Source organism: Arachis stenosperma, chromosome 4 (assembly GCF_014773155.1).
Source record: "Arachis stenosperma cultivar V10309 chromosome 4, arast.V10309.gnm1.PFL2, whole genome shotgun sequence".
NCBI lineage: Eukaryota > Viridiplantae > Streptophyta > Magnoliopsida > Fabales > Fabaceae > Arachis > Arachis stenosperma.
This window is the reverse complement of record NC_080380.1, coordinates 2,731,771-2,749,570: the sequence shown is the minus strand read 5'-3', so window position 1 is coordinate 2,749,570 and position 17,800 is coordinate 2,731,771. Positions and strand designations below refer to the sequence as shown.

Genomic DNA, 17,800 nt, shown 5'->3' with positions numbered 1-17,800 from the left:
ATTTGCACTTGACATATGTCTCTCCACAGTCTCCCTCTCTTCGACAAAGTCTGAGTTGACAACAAGTGATTTGGGTTCAAGCTATTGCAGGAGCATACAATCTTCTTCCATAGGGGGCATTCCTCCTTAGAGAACCGCCACCACCATTTAAACAGTAAAGCTATATTTCGGACCACCGCATCACTGATGATCGGATTTTTGACGGTTTAGAATTTCTCAAATAAAATCTCGTCGAAGTATAGTCTCTAAACCAACAATAATCCTTTCATACAAAAAGTTGTTTGTCACTAGTACAAACCTCTAAAATTTATAAACCGAAGTATTGGACCTCGGGTCGTTCTCCCTAGGAATTACAATAAAGTGTCTTGTTATTGGTTATGAATTATTTTTGGGGTTTTGATAAGAGGCATGAAAGATAAATGGCAAGAAGTAAACTAATGGCTAAAATGGTCTTGGCAATGGTTGGTGGTCAAGGATCTCTATCCTAATTATTTTTGACGGTTTAGAATTTCTCAAATAAAATCTCGTCGAAGTATAGTCTCTAAACCAACAATAATCCTTTCATACAAAAAGTTGTTTGTCACTAGTACAAACTCCTAAAATTTATAAACCGAAGTATTGGATCTCAGGTCGTTCTCCCTAGGAATTACAATAAAGTGTCTTGTTATTGGTTATGAATTATTTTTGGGGTTTTGATAAGAGGCATGAAAGATAAATGGCAAGAAGTAAACTAATGGCTAAAAAGGTCTTGGCAAGGGTTGGTGGTCAAGGATCTCTATCCTAATCACTAACCACAATATGAGAATTGGCAAGGATTAATCTCATTAAATCATCCTCTAACCAGTAGTAAAGGAAAGTCAAATGAGCTATATCAATCCTAGTCCATAAGTCTTAACTCTCCACCAATTCAATTAGTGAGAACTAGAGTCAATGGCTCCCAATCATCAATCACTTGGACATTAGTAACTCAAGAGTTCCCAAGTTACCTTTCCAAGCCAAGAGTATAAAATTCTACTCTAAAATCCAACCAAGCATTTCATCAAACACTTGGAAGGCATAAAGGAAAGCATAGTAAATTGACAACAAGAATTAATTCTAACAACAATCAAATGTAAAGAATTAACAACAACAATTAAAGGAAACAAGATCTACATGAATTACCTCTTATTGAATTGAAAGAGAAAGGAAGGAACAAAAGTAGATCTACAACAAAACATAAGAACAACATAAAGGAAATTACAAGAAAAGAATGGAAGAAGAATGAATGTAACTACAAGGAATTGAGATGTAGAAGTAAAAGAAAGCAAAGATTAAAATCTAGATCTAAGAACTAAACCTAATCCTAATCCTAATTCTAGAGAGAAGAGAGAGCTTCTCTCTCTAGAAACTAATTCTAAACTAATCCTAATAAGTGTGTAATGAATGGAATCCCCTTTTCTCTTCAATCCTTGGCTTTAAATAGCAGTTTAGGCGCCAAAGTTGGTTGAGATTGGGCCCTACAACCCTTCAGAATTCGTTGGCCACGTTTTCATTAAAAAATCATAAACCAGCACCGACGCGTACGCGCACATCACGCGTACGCGTCCATGGGGTAATTCGCAGGTGCGCGCGCGCGTCCATGGGCGAGTTCAACTTCTTTGACTTTTCATGATTTCTCCACTTTGCATGCTTTCCCTCTTCACTCTTTTGATCCATTCCTAGCCTTTTCAATCTGAAATCACTAACAAACATATCAAGGCATCTAGTGGAATCAAAGGGAGATTAAAACCATCAAATTAAGGGTTGAAAAGCATGTTTTCACATCTAAGCACAAATAAGGAGACAATCACAAAACCATGCTATTTCATTGAATAAATGTGGGTAAAAGGTGATAAAAGCTCTTAAAATCAATACAAGATAAACCGTCAAAACGGGATTTATCAATCACCTACCCCCAATCCTCCTAACTTCTTTGGTGCCTGGATCAGCTCCCACTTCACAAGAGCCATACCAGGTCGACCATCATCCTTCCCCCAAAAGAACCTCCTCTGCAAGGATATAATTCAGCCTTGCTAAGGATCTTTGCTTTCCACAAGCTGAGTTTCTCTTCTACCTTATCTAGAACCGGCTTCCAAGTTTTTACCAACCGCTGATTTGCTCCTAGGCTAATGCCCAGGTACCTCACCGGTAGAGCTGCCTCTTGACAACCTAGTAGCTGGCACATCCAATTGACCCACTCCAAGCTGCAGTTCACTGGTACCAAGTTAGACTTCTCAAAAATAATGCTCAATCCAGACATCATTTCAAAGCACCTCAGAAGCCTCTTATAGTTTCTCAGTGTCTCTTCCTCCGGCGGACAAAACAATATAGTGTCATTAGCAAATTGTAAGTGTGATAACTCTATATTGTCCCTACCGACTAAGAGTGGAGATATCTGACCATTTCTAACTGCCTCCCCGATCATCCTGTTAAGCACATCCACCACTAGAACAAACAAAAACGGCGATAAAGGGTCACCTTGACGTAGTCCTCTCTCCATTTTGAATGGTTTCGACGGTGACCCATTCACCAGAATAGAGATAGAAGCCGATGTAACACACTCTCTAATCCACGCCCTCCATGTTCTTCCAAAACCCATCTTCTCCAGTACAGTATCAACAAAGCACCATTTGACTCTGTCATAGGCTTTTTGGAAGTCAAGTTTAATAATCGCTAATGCCTTCTTCTTTAGTTTTAACCATTGCACAGTTTCACATGCAATTAACGTTCCATCATGTATCTTTCTCCCCTTTATAAATACACTTTGTGATTCTCCAACTAAGCCTGGCATAACACTCCTCATCCTTCATGTCAATAGTTTAGAGATTACCTTATAGACACACCCAACCATACTTATAGGTCTGAGATCTTTTATCTCCTTAGCCCCAACAAATTTCAGAGCCAGCGCTACCTATGTGACATTAGCATCTGCTGGTAATTTTACTGTCACAAAGAAATCCATCACAGTTGCAGTGAATTCCGTTCCAATCTCATTCCAGCACTTTTTATAAAATACATGTTGTATCCATCACTCCCTGGAGACTTAGAAGATTCACAATCCCAAACTGCCTTCTTCACTTCCTCTACTGATGGTAGCGCCTCTAAGGTTTCCGCTTCCTCCCTCTCTAAACGATTAACTAATCCATCCCTAAAGGTCACCCTTGGGGACGCTTCCTGGTGGTACAGGCATTTGTAAAAGTCTCGAACCGCAATCTTGATTCTTGCTTGATTCCTTACTAGCCTCCCATTAAGCACTAACGACTCAATCCTGTTATTCCTTCTTCTCGCCGAAGTTATATTATGGAAGTACCTTGTGTTCCGATCTATCTCATTGGCGTGCTGAGATCTTGACATTTGCTTCCAATGCATCTCTTGTCTTAGATACCACTTTTCGCAACACCTCACTAATGCCCTTCTCCTAGCATCTGTTGTGCCATCATACCGTCCGCTACTAACCATATCATCCACTTTTCTAATTTCTTCCTCAAGCTTCTTAATCCTCTCAGCCATATCCTCAAAATGCTGCTTATGCCATCTACGTAGTGGTTCTAACAGTGCTTTCATTTTCTGTAAGAATTGGACGTCGCCTAGTTCTCTCCATTCTTCCTTCACCATTCTCAAGAACCCTTCATGCGTGAACCACGAGTTCAAGCTACGGAACGGTCTTGGACCCTCAATTCTTCTGCTGTCTTCCATAACCAAAGGGCAGTGATCCGATAAACCTCTCGGGCCACTCCTTAGACGCGTCTCCGGGTACACATCAAGCCACTCCAAGGAGACTAGACTCCTATCGATACGACTGCACAACTGTCCTCTAAACCATGTATACGTTCGGTCATTCAGTGGCAAATCAATCAACTCCATATCATTTATCCATGTCCTAAACTCTGCCGCAGACGCTGATAATGTAGTCACTCCTTTCCTTTCTTCTAAATGCAAAATTTCATTAAAATCCCCCCCAAAACACAGCGCGGCACCTGACACAATCCTACAATATAACTCAATTCTTCCCACATGGAGATCTTCTCAGTTCTCTCATGCGGTCCATATACTAAGCAAATAGCACAATGAAAGTTATCTTTTATCACAACTCCTTTTATATACATCCATCTATCCCCTTTATAGCAGTTATACAATTTAAAAGCCGCTTCATCCCTCATTAGCAATAACCCTCCTGAAGCCCCAATAGAACTTATAGACTCCCAACATGTTCTGTCACTCCCCCAGATACGCATAACGTCAAATTTAGTTATTAATTCCCTTTTTGTTTCTATCAGGCCCAACATATCCAACCTAAACTTATTTTTGAAAGACTTTAGCATACTAACTTTTGCAGCACCTCCCAACCCCCGTATATTCCAAGAACTAAAAATCATTTAACCAAAGTATTACACACTTGTTTATGGTTTTTTGGCCGGCTTCTTCGGACTTTTTCTTTTTGCTTAGCCTGCTGCCGTTTCATAGCAATAGCTTCATTCTGCTCTTGCAGAATAGCCATGATGTCCTCCTCATCACTGCACTGAGCTCCTAACTCTACAGCTAGTTTCCAAGCCTCTTTGTTCTCAGCCATCTCCTCTTCCCAACTCGGCCTCTGTTCCTCAGGATCTAGGTTCCTACCATCGTCCAAACTAGCTCCCGTCTCTGAACCTGAATCTGCACTATTCTCCCTTTCTTCCTCTTGTCCGTTACCATTCCGAGCCAATTCATCAAGCAAGATCTCCCCCTCTTCCAGTCCCAACCCAGCCTTGCATCGAATCTGCCGGTCTACTTCTGGTGCACTGTAGTTTCTGCTCCTGCCAAGAACATTACCCTGGACCATAGCTCCTTCAATTTGCATCCTCCTTGACTCGTCCAAGCTATAGGAAATTCGGTGAGCATATCTAGGATCAGTGTTCATGGCCGTCTCCTTCCTCAAGAGCCTTAGTTCACTCTCGTCGATGGTTGCTTCCATTGTTGAGGTCAATCCTTCATCAAGCCCGCCCGCCGCTTCCTCTGGTGCACTCTCCTCCGTCTCGCGGCGCGGTTCACAGTCCTCCTCTACCCAGTTTCGCGCCTCGCCCCCTGCATCATTCTTTCGTTCATGCTCAAGACCCGTGCTTGCTTGCCTTCTTCCTTGCAGGGTTGGCACGTCTGATGCACCCCTAACCTCCGACTTGGTGCGTCCAGGAACCTGCTCCCCCTCATGCCACATCCCGTCGTGTTCGTGCCTGCGCCTTGGAGCCGCCGTTCTCGAAGGAACCTGAAGGAGGGGCATGTGATCCTGCTGGGTCATAGATGCCACCGGGTTAGAGCCAACCCGGTTTGGTAGCCTAGCAGTAAACCTAGCCCAGCGTGCTGTGTCCCTCCCCCAACAAGCATGTTTTCTGATGGTCTTTTTGGGCCTTGTAGTTCCCAGCCCATTAACATCCCTTATTCCTTCATGTATTTGGCAAGTCAATCCTTCTTCATAATTATTAGAAACCATTTCCTCTGAATTAATATCCTTATTTATTTCATATGATCCCTGGGAATCTGCCTTGTCGATTAATGCCGCATAATTGCCGTTTCCGTCAATCAAATTTGAATTTTTGTAATTCCATTCGTTCAAATCAAGTCTTGAAATTACCATTCTGTCCTTATCTTGTTCCTCGTTTCTATGTTCTACCGTCATCAGCACCACCGCCTGATCCCAATCTACCACCCTCCGTTCAGCTCCTTGATTCAATATGCAACCAGGACTTCCATGCTGTGTCATTTCTATATTTATCATGTGCATGTCCCCTGTCTCTTCCTGACTCTTTCGAAAACATTCCTCCTGATACACCTCTCCACCCACTTCTCTTACAAGAACGTCAAACCCACTTGTCCCTATTGTAACGTGAATCCATTAGTTAATCATATCGAAAACACACGTATCAATTAGAACTTTACCCACACTGAATGAGTTACATGATTCCGTTAGTTTATCGCACTCCACCACTTCACCCCATTGATCCCCTATTCTGCGAAAAGTATCATTTGACCATGCATGCAATGGAACTCCATAATACTCCAACCAAACTCTTCTCGACTCACTTTTCTCAGTCTCATCCCATCTCCATACCATATAAAACAATTTTAATAAATCGTTCATTCTAAAAGTGTAAGCTTCTTCAGCACTAAGAACCATATCAAACGTAATCATTGCTTTATATGCCCCCAACTCTCTTACCTGTGTTACACATGGCCAGTCCCTACGGATCCTTTCCTGCAGCGACTGAAAATCAATTGCCGATTTCGTACCTCCGACAATGCTTCTCTGTAGCCAAACGACATTCTCGGTTGCTATCGGTACTTCTAGCTTCTTAGTCCAACCATTACTGAATGGATCTTTGACAGGTACATGTGACGGTTGCCTCCCCGCTTTCACTTCAGCTGCTCCCACACTCTTTATCTGTGACTGACTTCCTCCAGTATCGTGTCTGGTGATCACCTTCACTCCTTTACCCTTTGGATTTTGCATCACAGCTCCTCTTCTATATTTGGCTTCACCGACGAACATTCTTTTACCTCTCAACTCTATACCGTTCATTTCTGCAGCAGCCTTCAAAGCCCCTCCCTTTGTAGTGTACCGTATAAAAGCAAACAGATATATCCGGACAGATATATGTCGATGATTCTACCTGTCCATTTGAACGTATTGAAAAGTTCTCTTTTCGATATATCCTCTGGCAAATTGTCGACGAAAATGGAGAAAGAATAAAGCTCCAATCGTTGATACTCTTCTTTGTTCCAAACCCTAGGATCTTTGCCGTGTTGACCCTGTGACTTGTTCCCCTCCCTATGTTTTCCCACTTCACACGCTCTCGTTCCCTCTCTCGCTCTCTCATTGTTAGTATCAAAGCTAAAAAATCTTCATAAGCTTCCAAAATCCTGCTAATAACGTCTGCTTGCTCCATACTAACTTATGCAAAGAGGATAAGATCATCCGTAAAACAGAGATGAGACAGTTCTAGACTATTCCTATTCAAACGGATAGGCTTCAAAAACAATGCTCAACTACTACACTAATGAGCTAAGAAAGACGTTCCATACAGAGAACAAAGATATAAGGAGATATAGTTAGGGTCTCCTTGACGAATGCCTCTAGAGGAAGTAAACTCATCCAAAACTTCACCATTTAAAAGGATTCTCATTCTACCAATAGAAATGGCTTGACCGACCATAGAAATGAAATGAGCAAGAAGGCCAACATCCTTAAGGGTGTCTTCAATGAAGCTCTATTTAAGTCTGTCATAGGTCTTCTACAGATCAATCTTGATAACCATCTACCCTTTTTCTTCTTTTTTGTTTTGCATAGAATGCACCACTTCTTGAGTGATGACAATATTATTTGAACTGTGCCTCCCTAAAACAAAACTCTATTGTGTAGGGTGAACAAACTTCTCCATAACCATTTTGAGTCTCCTTGCCGAAATCTCATTGATAATTTTGTATGATACATTGCATAAATTGATTGGTCTCATCTGCTTTAAATTAGAAACTGCTTCAACCTTTGAAATCAGAGTAATTAACATCTCATTAATCTCTCTGATGTTTTTCGAATTAGCAAAAATACCATCAACCATTCTACATACATCGGTTCCAACAACATCGTATTTATTCTGATAAAAGATCATCTGTATGTCGTTTTTACGAGGAGATTTAAAACTTCTCATGCTAAATAAAGAGTCTTTAATCTCTTGGTGAAAAATATTTCTACCAATAAGATTAATATCATCTTCACTCGCCTCTGAAAAGGCATGATTTAACACATAAAGAGTGTCAGGGAGATAACCATGGTATAGCTTAGAATAGAAATCAGTCGCCATACCTTCCAAAGTAGCAATATCTATTACCCAGTTACCATCATTGTCTTGCATAGAAGAAACAACGTTACTTCTCTTAGCCATAGCCCATAGTAGTATCATAAAAATATTTAGTATTTTTATCTTCATATTCAATTGTTACATCTACTTTTCTGGACCCAAAGTATCTCTTCTTCGGATAATAAATCTTCAGATTCCTTCCTTCCAGAGTGATTTGAAGGTTCTCTAAAAAAATATCTTCAACATATCTTATTATTATTACGTCAATTTTCTTAAATAAATAATTTATAATATATATCTTCAACCACGTTTAACTTTAACATAACCACATCTACTTAATGAAAACATTCTAATATATTATGAATAGTTCAAAAAACATATTAATTTTTAAGTAACACTTTTACTACTATTACGCCATTTCATATATTCTCTTAAATAAATAGTTTAAAATATCAACTACAACATTCAACTTTAGCATAATAATATCTACTTAATGAAGATATTCTAATATATCATAATTAATAAATATATTTATAATTTTATACTATATTTTTTCTATTGTTTTAAAATTATTTTCATATATAAACAACTAAAAAAAACCTCAAAATTGAGTCATAGAATTTCATCTTCTAAAACATATCAGCAAACAAATAAATAGTTTAATTCATAAATAATACAATAATTTTTAATTTAACTTTCCATACATGGTGTTGGTCTTAATCTAGTTTATGTAAATTAAATTGCAGCATATCAACAAAATCTTTTTCTTCATATAGTAATGTTAATACTAAATAGTAGATAAATCTTGTAAACTCCGTTAAATTAGCGAATAATTAATCAATAAATTAATTTTTAATAAAAAATTAAAAAAATAAAAATTTTTATGGTAAAATAAGATAAAGCTAATTAAAACGAAAATTTTAAAATTAATTTCAAAAAATTTAGCCCAAAATTAGGTCGAACAGGCTGAACCGAGTAAATCGAGTCTGTATTGGGCCAAGGCCCAATTCAATCCAACCACATTTAAACAAACACAGCCCCTTTCTCCTTTCATCCTTATTTTCACGCTGGAAACTTTTAGGAAACGGGAAGAACATGTGATAACTCCAAACCCTCACTCGTATAATCAAATTTCAATAACTTTTGATCCGGAGCTCCGATTGTCGCACTGTTTGCGGCCACACAATCACCACGTCGAGCTCTATGAATCTATTAGAACAATTTTATGGGTAATCTCACTCTCACTCCAGTTGTTCTACCCCTTTGAATTTCAAAAATTGTGAGTATACATGTTGAGATTTTGTTGGTTTTAGTACTTTAGGTTCGATCTAGCTTGCGAGAATTGTTGGGCTTGACTCGTTTAGTGCGTGGGTACGGTAAGAGCTCTCAACCATAGTGGATTCATTGATTTAGTGTGTGGGTGTTGAATTTTGTATATGGGTATGTGAAACATGTATTAGGTGTATGTATGTATATGTGATGTGGAGCCATTGGAAGCTTCGGTAAGAGCTCTCTACACCAGTTCTGCATATTGTTTGAATTGCTTGCTTGTGATTAATTAGGATTGCCTACGTGTTTATAATATGCTATCTGTTATATTTGTTATCTGTATTATTTGTAAATTATTTATTTTTACCTTAGTTTGCTTGTCTGTCTGTGCACTTTCACCAGAGTTAAAGGAACGGAGGAAAGTGGAAAGGTTTAGTGTTCAGGTTAAGTTTTAGAAGCCCTTAGAATCACCCTTTTTTATGGCTTCGGTTTTAGTCCTTTAAACTTTACTATCTGAGTGTCGGCATTCTAGGATTGCCTCTGGCATTCCCAGGACCTTATATCTTATGTACGTGACACCTTTACCATGTTGAGAACCCCCGATTCGCATTCCATACAACATTGTTGTTTTTCAGATGCAGGTCGAGAGGCACCTCGCTAGGCGTTTGGAGTTCTGCAGCGAAGTGGTTTCTGGGACTCTATTTTGATATGTATGTATGTACGTACGTACGTACGTACTTAATTCTCCGAACATCTTATTTTATTTTGCTCCTCTTAGAGGATTAAGGAGAACCAGGGTTTTATATATGTATTTTGAGACTTCGGGTTATGTATATATGTATGTAAATATTTTCCAGCCAGCCCTAGCTTCGCAGCCTGAGTTAGGAGCTCGTTATGTTGTACTTTTGACCCTCTATTCCTACTCTCTATTTATTTATGCTTATTAACCTTAGTTTTCTTCGCACGCAAGTAATTTTGTTTCTTGAGCGTTGCGTTTTTTAGTTTGCAATTTGTTTTATCCGTTTTTCAAGACTCCTCGTATACTAAATTCTTCCTAATACTATTATATATATACATATATTTTATTTTAGAGGTCGTAATACCACGCCACCTCTACTTTACGACTTAAACGTAAAGTTTTATGTAATAGAGTGTTACAAATCTCACTCAATAATTATCCAATAACTAATTGAGGATTCATCTGAGTTTAATTAATAAATAAAGTATTTCAAACATTCTGCCCAATTCCAAATTTTTTTCTTATTTTAAACTTGATGATTAAGAATCTCGTGTTCGTCCCTTCAATTTATTGCCCTGATTCATATCCAAAGTTTTTCACTTTGAATTTTCGCATTTAAAAGATTTAAAAGATATTTATACTTCCTATGATTTATTTTTAAATAAAATATAAAGATAATATTTTATTTTATTTTATTTATTATTATTTTTTTAATCTTTGTTCATGTCAGTTTATGTGATGTTTGAGTGTCCGTCTAACAATGAAAATATAAAATGAATAATTTGTGAAAATTAAATTTTAAGCAATGCAATAATACCACCTTTTATTGTTATCTGAGCTAACATTAAATAGAAAACTAATATTTAAGGTGGAGAGTAGTAATGTTACGGTATTTATCACATATTTAGAAAATAATAATATTATTGTAATATTTTATATACCTTTTGTGATATATGAGTATCTTTTAAGAAAATGTAATGACTAAAATTAAGTATAGAATTTATTGAATGATAATAACTTTTAAATATAGAACTTATCAATTAAATACTATATCAAAACATAAATTTTATACTTAATTTTATAAATTAAATAATATAATATTTAAATTATTTTTTAAATTATATATTATATATAGTTAATTTTTTTATATTGTATAATTATTTGTTATTTTTTATTTTTAAAAAAATTCAAATTTTAACTCCTATACTATTTTGGAGGGCTATACTTTATATTAATTTTTTGGTTTAATTATTCTATCAGTCCTTATAGTTTTACTAAATTTTCAATTAGGTCTCTATACTTTTTTTCTTTTTAATTGAGTCTCTAAACCAAATCAGATTTTGTAATTAAGTCCCTGCCGTGACAAAAATGCTAGAATTAACGAAATATTCCGTTAAATAAAACGAATATGCCTAACATTTGACTGAATATTCTCTACAGTTTAACAGAATATTCCACTAATTTTAACGTTTTTGTCATGGTCGGGACTTAGTTACAAAATCTGATATGGTATAGGAACCTAATCGAAAAGAAAAAGAGTATAGAGACTTAATTGAAAATTAGGTGAAACTATAGGGATCGATGAGTAATTAAACCTAATTTTTTCAACATCAAAAGTCTCAATAATGATTTTTTAGATGCTAATGAGTCAAATAATTATTTTTAATAAATTTTTAAAAATCGTTTAATATTCCATTTTACATTCATATGTTTATAAAAGGGATAAGTATGATTTTGGTCTCCAACGTAGGGGCTGAAAATTTTTTTCGTCCCTCGCCTTTTTTTTCGCTCTAAAATGGTCCCCAAGGTTTCGGTTTGTTTTAAAATCGTCCTTTTTATCAATTTTATTTTTTTATTACCAAATTACCCTTTATTAAAAATTTTTTAAAACAAAATAAATATAAAATAAATATAAAATAAAAAAAAGAAAGGGGGGATATAGAAGCGGGGTGGGAGGGGGGCGAGAAAGAAAGAAAGGTGGGGGAGGGGGGCCGAGAAAGGTGGGGGGGGGGGGAGGGGGAGAGAAGAGGGACGCCATGCCGCCGCACCGCCGCACCGCTGTCCGCCACTTCTTCTTCTTCTTCTTCTTCTTCTCTCCTCGCCGCCGCCAACAATCTTCATTACCGCCGCCGCTCTTCGCTGTCGCCGCCGCTCTTCGCTCCGCCGCCGCTCTGCTCCTCGGGGAAAGGGGGAAGGGAACACGAAGGGAGAAGAGGGGGGTAGAGTTTCAGGAAGAAGAGGGGGAAGGGGAGGGTCCTCGCCGCCGCCACCGGTCTTCACGGACGCCGCCGCTCTTCGCTGCCGCCGCCCCGCCGCTCTGCCGCACCACCGCACCACACCACCACCACCTCCTTCTTCTTCTTCTTCTTCTTCTTCTTCTTCTTCTTCTTCTTCTTCTTCTTCTTCTTCTTCTTCTTCTTCTTCTTCTTCTTCTTCTTCTTCTTCTTCTGTTTTTGATTATCAATTTTTCTAGTTTCTGTTCTTTTTTGGTTGTTCTTCTGATTCATTTATCAATTATTTTTGCTGAGTTCTAAGTTCTAGGTGTTTTTCTGAGTTCTGGGTTGAGTTTTGATGATGGTAATGTGTTATGGGTTCTGGGTTGAGTTATGGGTTCTTGTTTTTTTTGTTGTTGTTCTTTTGCTTGTAGCTGCTTTTGTTGTTGTTGTTCATTTGATTTCATTGTTGTTCTTTGCTTCTGGTTATTGTTGTTGTTGTTTCATTGGTTGATTCCATTGTTGTTCTGCTTCTGCGCTTCTGTTCTTCAACTTCTGCGATTCTGTTCTTCAGCTTCTGAGTTTGATGATGATGATGATGATGATGATGATGACCATGATGATAATGTGGTGGTGGTGGTTCTGTTCTGGTGGTGGTAGTGGTGGTGGTGGTTCTGTTCTGGTGGTGGTTGATTTTGGTTAATTTTGGGGTGAAGGGAGAAGGGTATTTTCGTCCGAAGGACGATTTTAAAACAAACCGAAACCTTGGGGACCATTTTAGAGCGAAAAAAAAGGCGATGGACGAAAAAAATTTTCAGCCCCTACGTTGGGGACCAAAATCATACTTATCCCTTTATAAAAATATAGATTTTTTAGAATTTGAACTAAAACACAAAAATTGGATTTCTTTTCTTATTCGTTTTGATTTTTTTTGATATTTTATTTGAATCTAAATGGAAGTATTTTTTTATTGACATTTATGTTTTAAAATTAATATACATTAACTTAAAAATAGTAAATGTTAATAATCTGTATCAGTAGTAAATTAAATCAAGCTGATTCGATTTACTATATATGTATTGTTCAGTAGTAAATCGAATTAACATATATATATATATATATATATATATATATATATAAAATCGAATCAGCTTTATTCGATTTACTATTGATATAGTATATATAATAAATCGAATCCAGTTTATTTGATTATATTAAAAAATCATAAATTAAATTTAATTGATTTAATTTATATAGAATTATTTTAGGACGTGCATATAAATTAATTTATCTTAAAATATTTATGTAATATTGATCTTCATTTGATTTGTTTATGTAATTTATTCTTTAACTTTTGATCATATGAAATATTAAAGTTTAAATATAGAAAAAATATTAAAAAAAGCTAAAAATCATTGTAATTATTTTAAGTTTTAAAATTTAAAATAATATTTATCTAATTGATAGCTATGCTATAGAAAGTTAGCACCGCTTTTTTTAATAATAATTTTTTTAGCAACTTTTAAAGCATAAAAGTTTTACAATTTTTTTAACAACTTATAAAGAATAAAAATTTTATGTTAATGTACTCACGCTTTTAATTAAAAAATAAAGAATTGATTGACTCAAATGTAAGATGAATATAAAAAAGTAAATCACAATATTTTTGTCCTTAATTATATTATTAGATATTTTCTATGGTGGTCAAAATTTATTGGTGGGCAAGGTGGCTAATATTGTTAAACCAATAAGGAGTAGACATTTGATGGGGATAATATTTGTTGACTGGTTATAACATTTTTAATGAGTTGCAATTGAGTAAAATCAGCAAAGAATACTCGTAAGCATATGGAGAGAGTTACGACATAGAGTTAGGCTCGTTTAGATAGATTCATAAATTATTTTTTTATTTTTAATTTATAAAAAGATATAATATTAATATTTGGTAAAATTTTTAAAATTAAATTATAATTTTTTAAAAAATTATTTTATTGCTTATCAATTAAAGTTAAAAAAATGTTTAATTGTATTATTTGATATGTTTGATCTTTTTAAATGGCAAGTGTTCATATTTTTCATAATAATTGAATTTTTGATATGTAAGTAGTGATATAATGCCATATTAATTTGTTTGTGAATTTATTTTTAATCACTAAATATCACACTTTAAACTTTACTTTTACACAAATTCATCATAAATTGTTGTTGTCTTTTGTATGTGTATTAATATTTTTAGATTTAATGAATTTAATTGAGTTTTAACTGATGTTGTGAATTGAGATTAGTTGAATTTGTGAAAACCGTAAGGTGGATATATGTCCAATTTCAGGAGAGGTTATGTCAATTTTTGTTTAAAATAATATAAATGTTGAAGGATTTGTGTTGTATATGCTGATTAGTGTTAGTTGGTATTTTTTTTGCAGACATGACCACAAGTAGCAGAGGTGTCATGAGTTGGTCTCGTGCTTGTGGTACAGGGAGCCAGGGAGAGTTTCCACCAGTACCCCAGGGACTTCTCAGTCATTGTCCTCTATCCCAACTACCCGTCAATCCCTGCGACGTCACAAGCGTGTCCACCGGACCAGCAGTTCATCATGGTCCAAAATCCCAACTATGTGGTTCCTTCTGCTATGCCCCCTCCAACTCCATCGACAGAGACTGCAGTGTCGGAATCCTCTAATGCATCCCAGCCAGATGTCCCTCCACCACCGCCTGTCATACGGATGAGGATTCAACCTGATGGCATGTAAACGTGAGTACTATTTTAATGTCTTTTATCCGCAATCTATTTTGAATTTGTTAAGTTTTACGTATTTTTATGTGTTTGCTAATCTTAAATTTTTCATTGATAGGTTGCACTAAACAACAATACATGTACACATGAGATCTTCAATGTGATTAAGTCCATGTACGATAACCTATGGCCGAGCTACACGCAGATTCCTACTGAGACCAAAGAGCGATGATTTCAAAAGTGGGCGGTAAAAACTCAATATTGTTGAATTAATTGTACTTTAACTGTATTTTTTTACTAACTAATGCTATTGAATTATTTTATGCAGGAAAAATTTATATGGAATAGAGAACATGATCTCATGATCAGGAAGATCTATGACCACTGGATAGCTAGCAGATGATGTAGGACATTCATGAGGAGAACGACCACCTCACAATTTGGATCCGTCCAGAGATTAAGAGGGCATTGGACGTCCATTTTAGTAAAGATGAGGGGTTCAGGTGTCACTGTCTGAGAAACAGAGCTAATAGGGCATTGCCGAGGTCGTCGAAATATACCGGTGGGTCGGCGACCTTCATGAAGATAAAGAGTAGGTTGGTATGTAGTTTGTTAATCTTTTTTAATTATTATTTGAATTAATTGTTAATTTATTTATTTTATTACTTGATTTCACTATGTGTAGTCTAAGTCGTTAAAGCGTGAGACAAAATTGGCAGAGATCTTTAAGTATACCAATACGTTAAAGGCCAAAAAGAAAAGATTTGCTGATGAGCGTTCTGCAGCTTATTATGCGAGTTTTCAATTAATTCTAAGTTTGAAATGTATTCGGTTTAAAGTCAATTAACTGTCATCCTAATCATAACATGTGTTACACAAGAGCACTACACACAAATATTGGAGGTCGTGACCCAGCAATCTTAGCCTAGTAGGGACGACCCCAAATCCGATGCCTCAATTGTCGATCCTGATAGGGTTTGGCACAACTCCGCCTCTGAGCTCTACAAGAATCTACGGGTTGGGGTCATTCTTTGCCAGCGGCCTCCAACCTCCACATTGGAGGTTTCATCTGCCTCTGCCACCATCCTTGTCGATCCCAAAAAAGTCATCGATTTGAGGGAGAAGGTGCAGAAGCTCACACAGGAACTTTACCAACAAGCTCAACAGTTTGAGGAGAGGTACAATGAGCTTCTTGCATGCATGGAAGACACTATTTCCCTTAGGCTGGAGCTAAGGGAGGATCTGGAGCGGCTAGAGCATTTGCGAGACAAGATAGCAGCGTGCAACGAGCAGAGGCGCGTTGGAGGCAGCGGCGCTGTGATGCATGAGCATCTTTTTTATATTTTTCCCATTAGTTTAGATATGAATTTATTGAGTTTTATTGGGATTTTAGTGTTCGAAACCTATTTGGATGCTGCTTTGAGGCGCGTTGTGGTTTTATTAATTTTAGAAAAGATTCGGGCGAGTTTGGCAGAGTTTGTGCAGAAGAAAAAGGAAGAAATTTGATGTTATCAATCTGGCGCTAAACGCAACTACTGGGAGTTTGGCGCCAAGCACCTCGTATCGTGTACAAGCCTTCTATTGAGTTGGCACTAAATGCCATGACCTGGCGTTTAGCGTCGGGTGCCTTGTAACCAGTGCCAGAGCCTCATACTAGTGGAACTAAACGCCGAGCCTGGCGTTTAGCGCCAGGAAGTCAGAAACCACACAATTCTCCTCTGCCTCAACGGTGCTAAATGCCAAGCCTGGTGTTTAGCGCCAGTAGCGCGAATATGAATTTCAAAATAAGGCTTCGAGGCTGAAGATTTGATTATTTATTTATTATTATTTAAAACAAAACACAATCTTTTGGACTTTTAGTAGTTATTATTTTATTTTATTTTAAAATCAATTAGGTTATATATAAAAGGAGAAAAGATTCAGCCCTGTGGGCTTTTTCTTTTCTCTCTTCCTCATTTTGTACTTTACAGACTTTTGAAATTCTAGTTTTCTCTGAGTTATGAGCAACTAAATCTCCTCTATTAAGGTTAGGAGCTCTGTTTATTCTATGGATTAATACTATTGTCATTCTACTTTCAATCAATGTACTGATTTATATTCAAGAATTACTTTCGTTCTTCATCCTAGGAATTAGAGTATATTGGAAGATAACTCTTTTTCTATTTGAATTCTTGTTGAATCTTGGAAAAGTTAACTCACTTGAATAACAGTTTGGAAGTAATTTCTCATAATTCTCTGATTATCTGGACTTAACGTGATATGTGACATATAATCATCTTATCTTTGGGTATTTAGGGTTTGTGTGACTAATAAACTAGAATTGAACTTAACCCTTTAATCTAAATTAAGTGACCAAGAAATTGGTGGTTGATTAGGTTTGAGGAGATTAAATCACTAAAGAATTATGGTTTAATCAACTAAAGTTTGTCATGAATTAAATCTTGCATGATTAAAGTAGTTGGTAAGAATTGTTAATCCAGAAAAATAAATATATCCAAAACCTTAACTGTTTTCTCATATACTTTTTACACCCAAGTCATTATTTGCTTTCTTAACTTCTGAATTACTGTTTAATGCTATTTGCACTAAAAACACATTTTTTTTCTTGTCTAACTAAGTGAATCACTCAACTATTATTGCTTGGTCCATCAATTCTCGTGGGATCGACCTTCACTCACCTGAGGTGTTACTTGATACAACCCGGTACACTTGCCGATTTAGTTGTGGTATTCTAAATCCGCACCACACTGCTGGTGGGGCACCGATATCACCACCTAGTCCGCCACCTCAGCAAGGGAAAGACGACGACGACGATTACCGGGATCCGTAGGATTTAGAAATTTTATTTATTTTATGTCTATCTCATTGTATTTTACTTCTTTGACTTTTTATTATATTCAGACCCTTGATATTTAATAAAATTATTAGCTGATTTCTGGTATTTAGAAATTGTGCACTAATTTTGTAAAAAAAAAAAATTGAATTTTGTAACTAATTCTGC

General features: G+C 36.4%; 1 protein-coding gene across 1 annotated transcript; it reads right to left on the bottom strand.

Moving 5' to 3' along the window:
* Positions 1–2,979: 2,979 nt before the first annotated feature.
* LOC130973966 (uncharacterized) lies at positions 2,980–4,253 on the bottom strand. Its single transcript, XM_057898666.1, has 2 exons — positions 4,123–4,253; positions 2,980–4,006 (listed from the first exon to the last, which is right to left on the bottom strand). The coding sequence occupies exons 1-2, from the start codon at positions 4,251–4,253 to the stop codon at positions 2,980–2,982; spliced, it is 1,158 nt and encodes a 385-aa protein (XP_057754649.1).
* Positions 4,254–17,800: the final 13,547 nt, after the last annotated feature.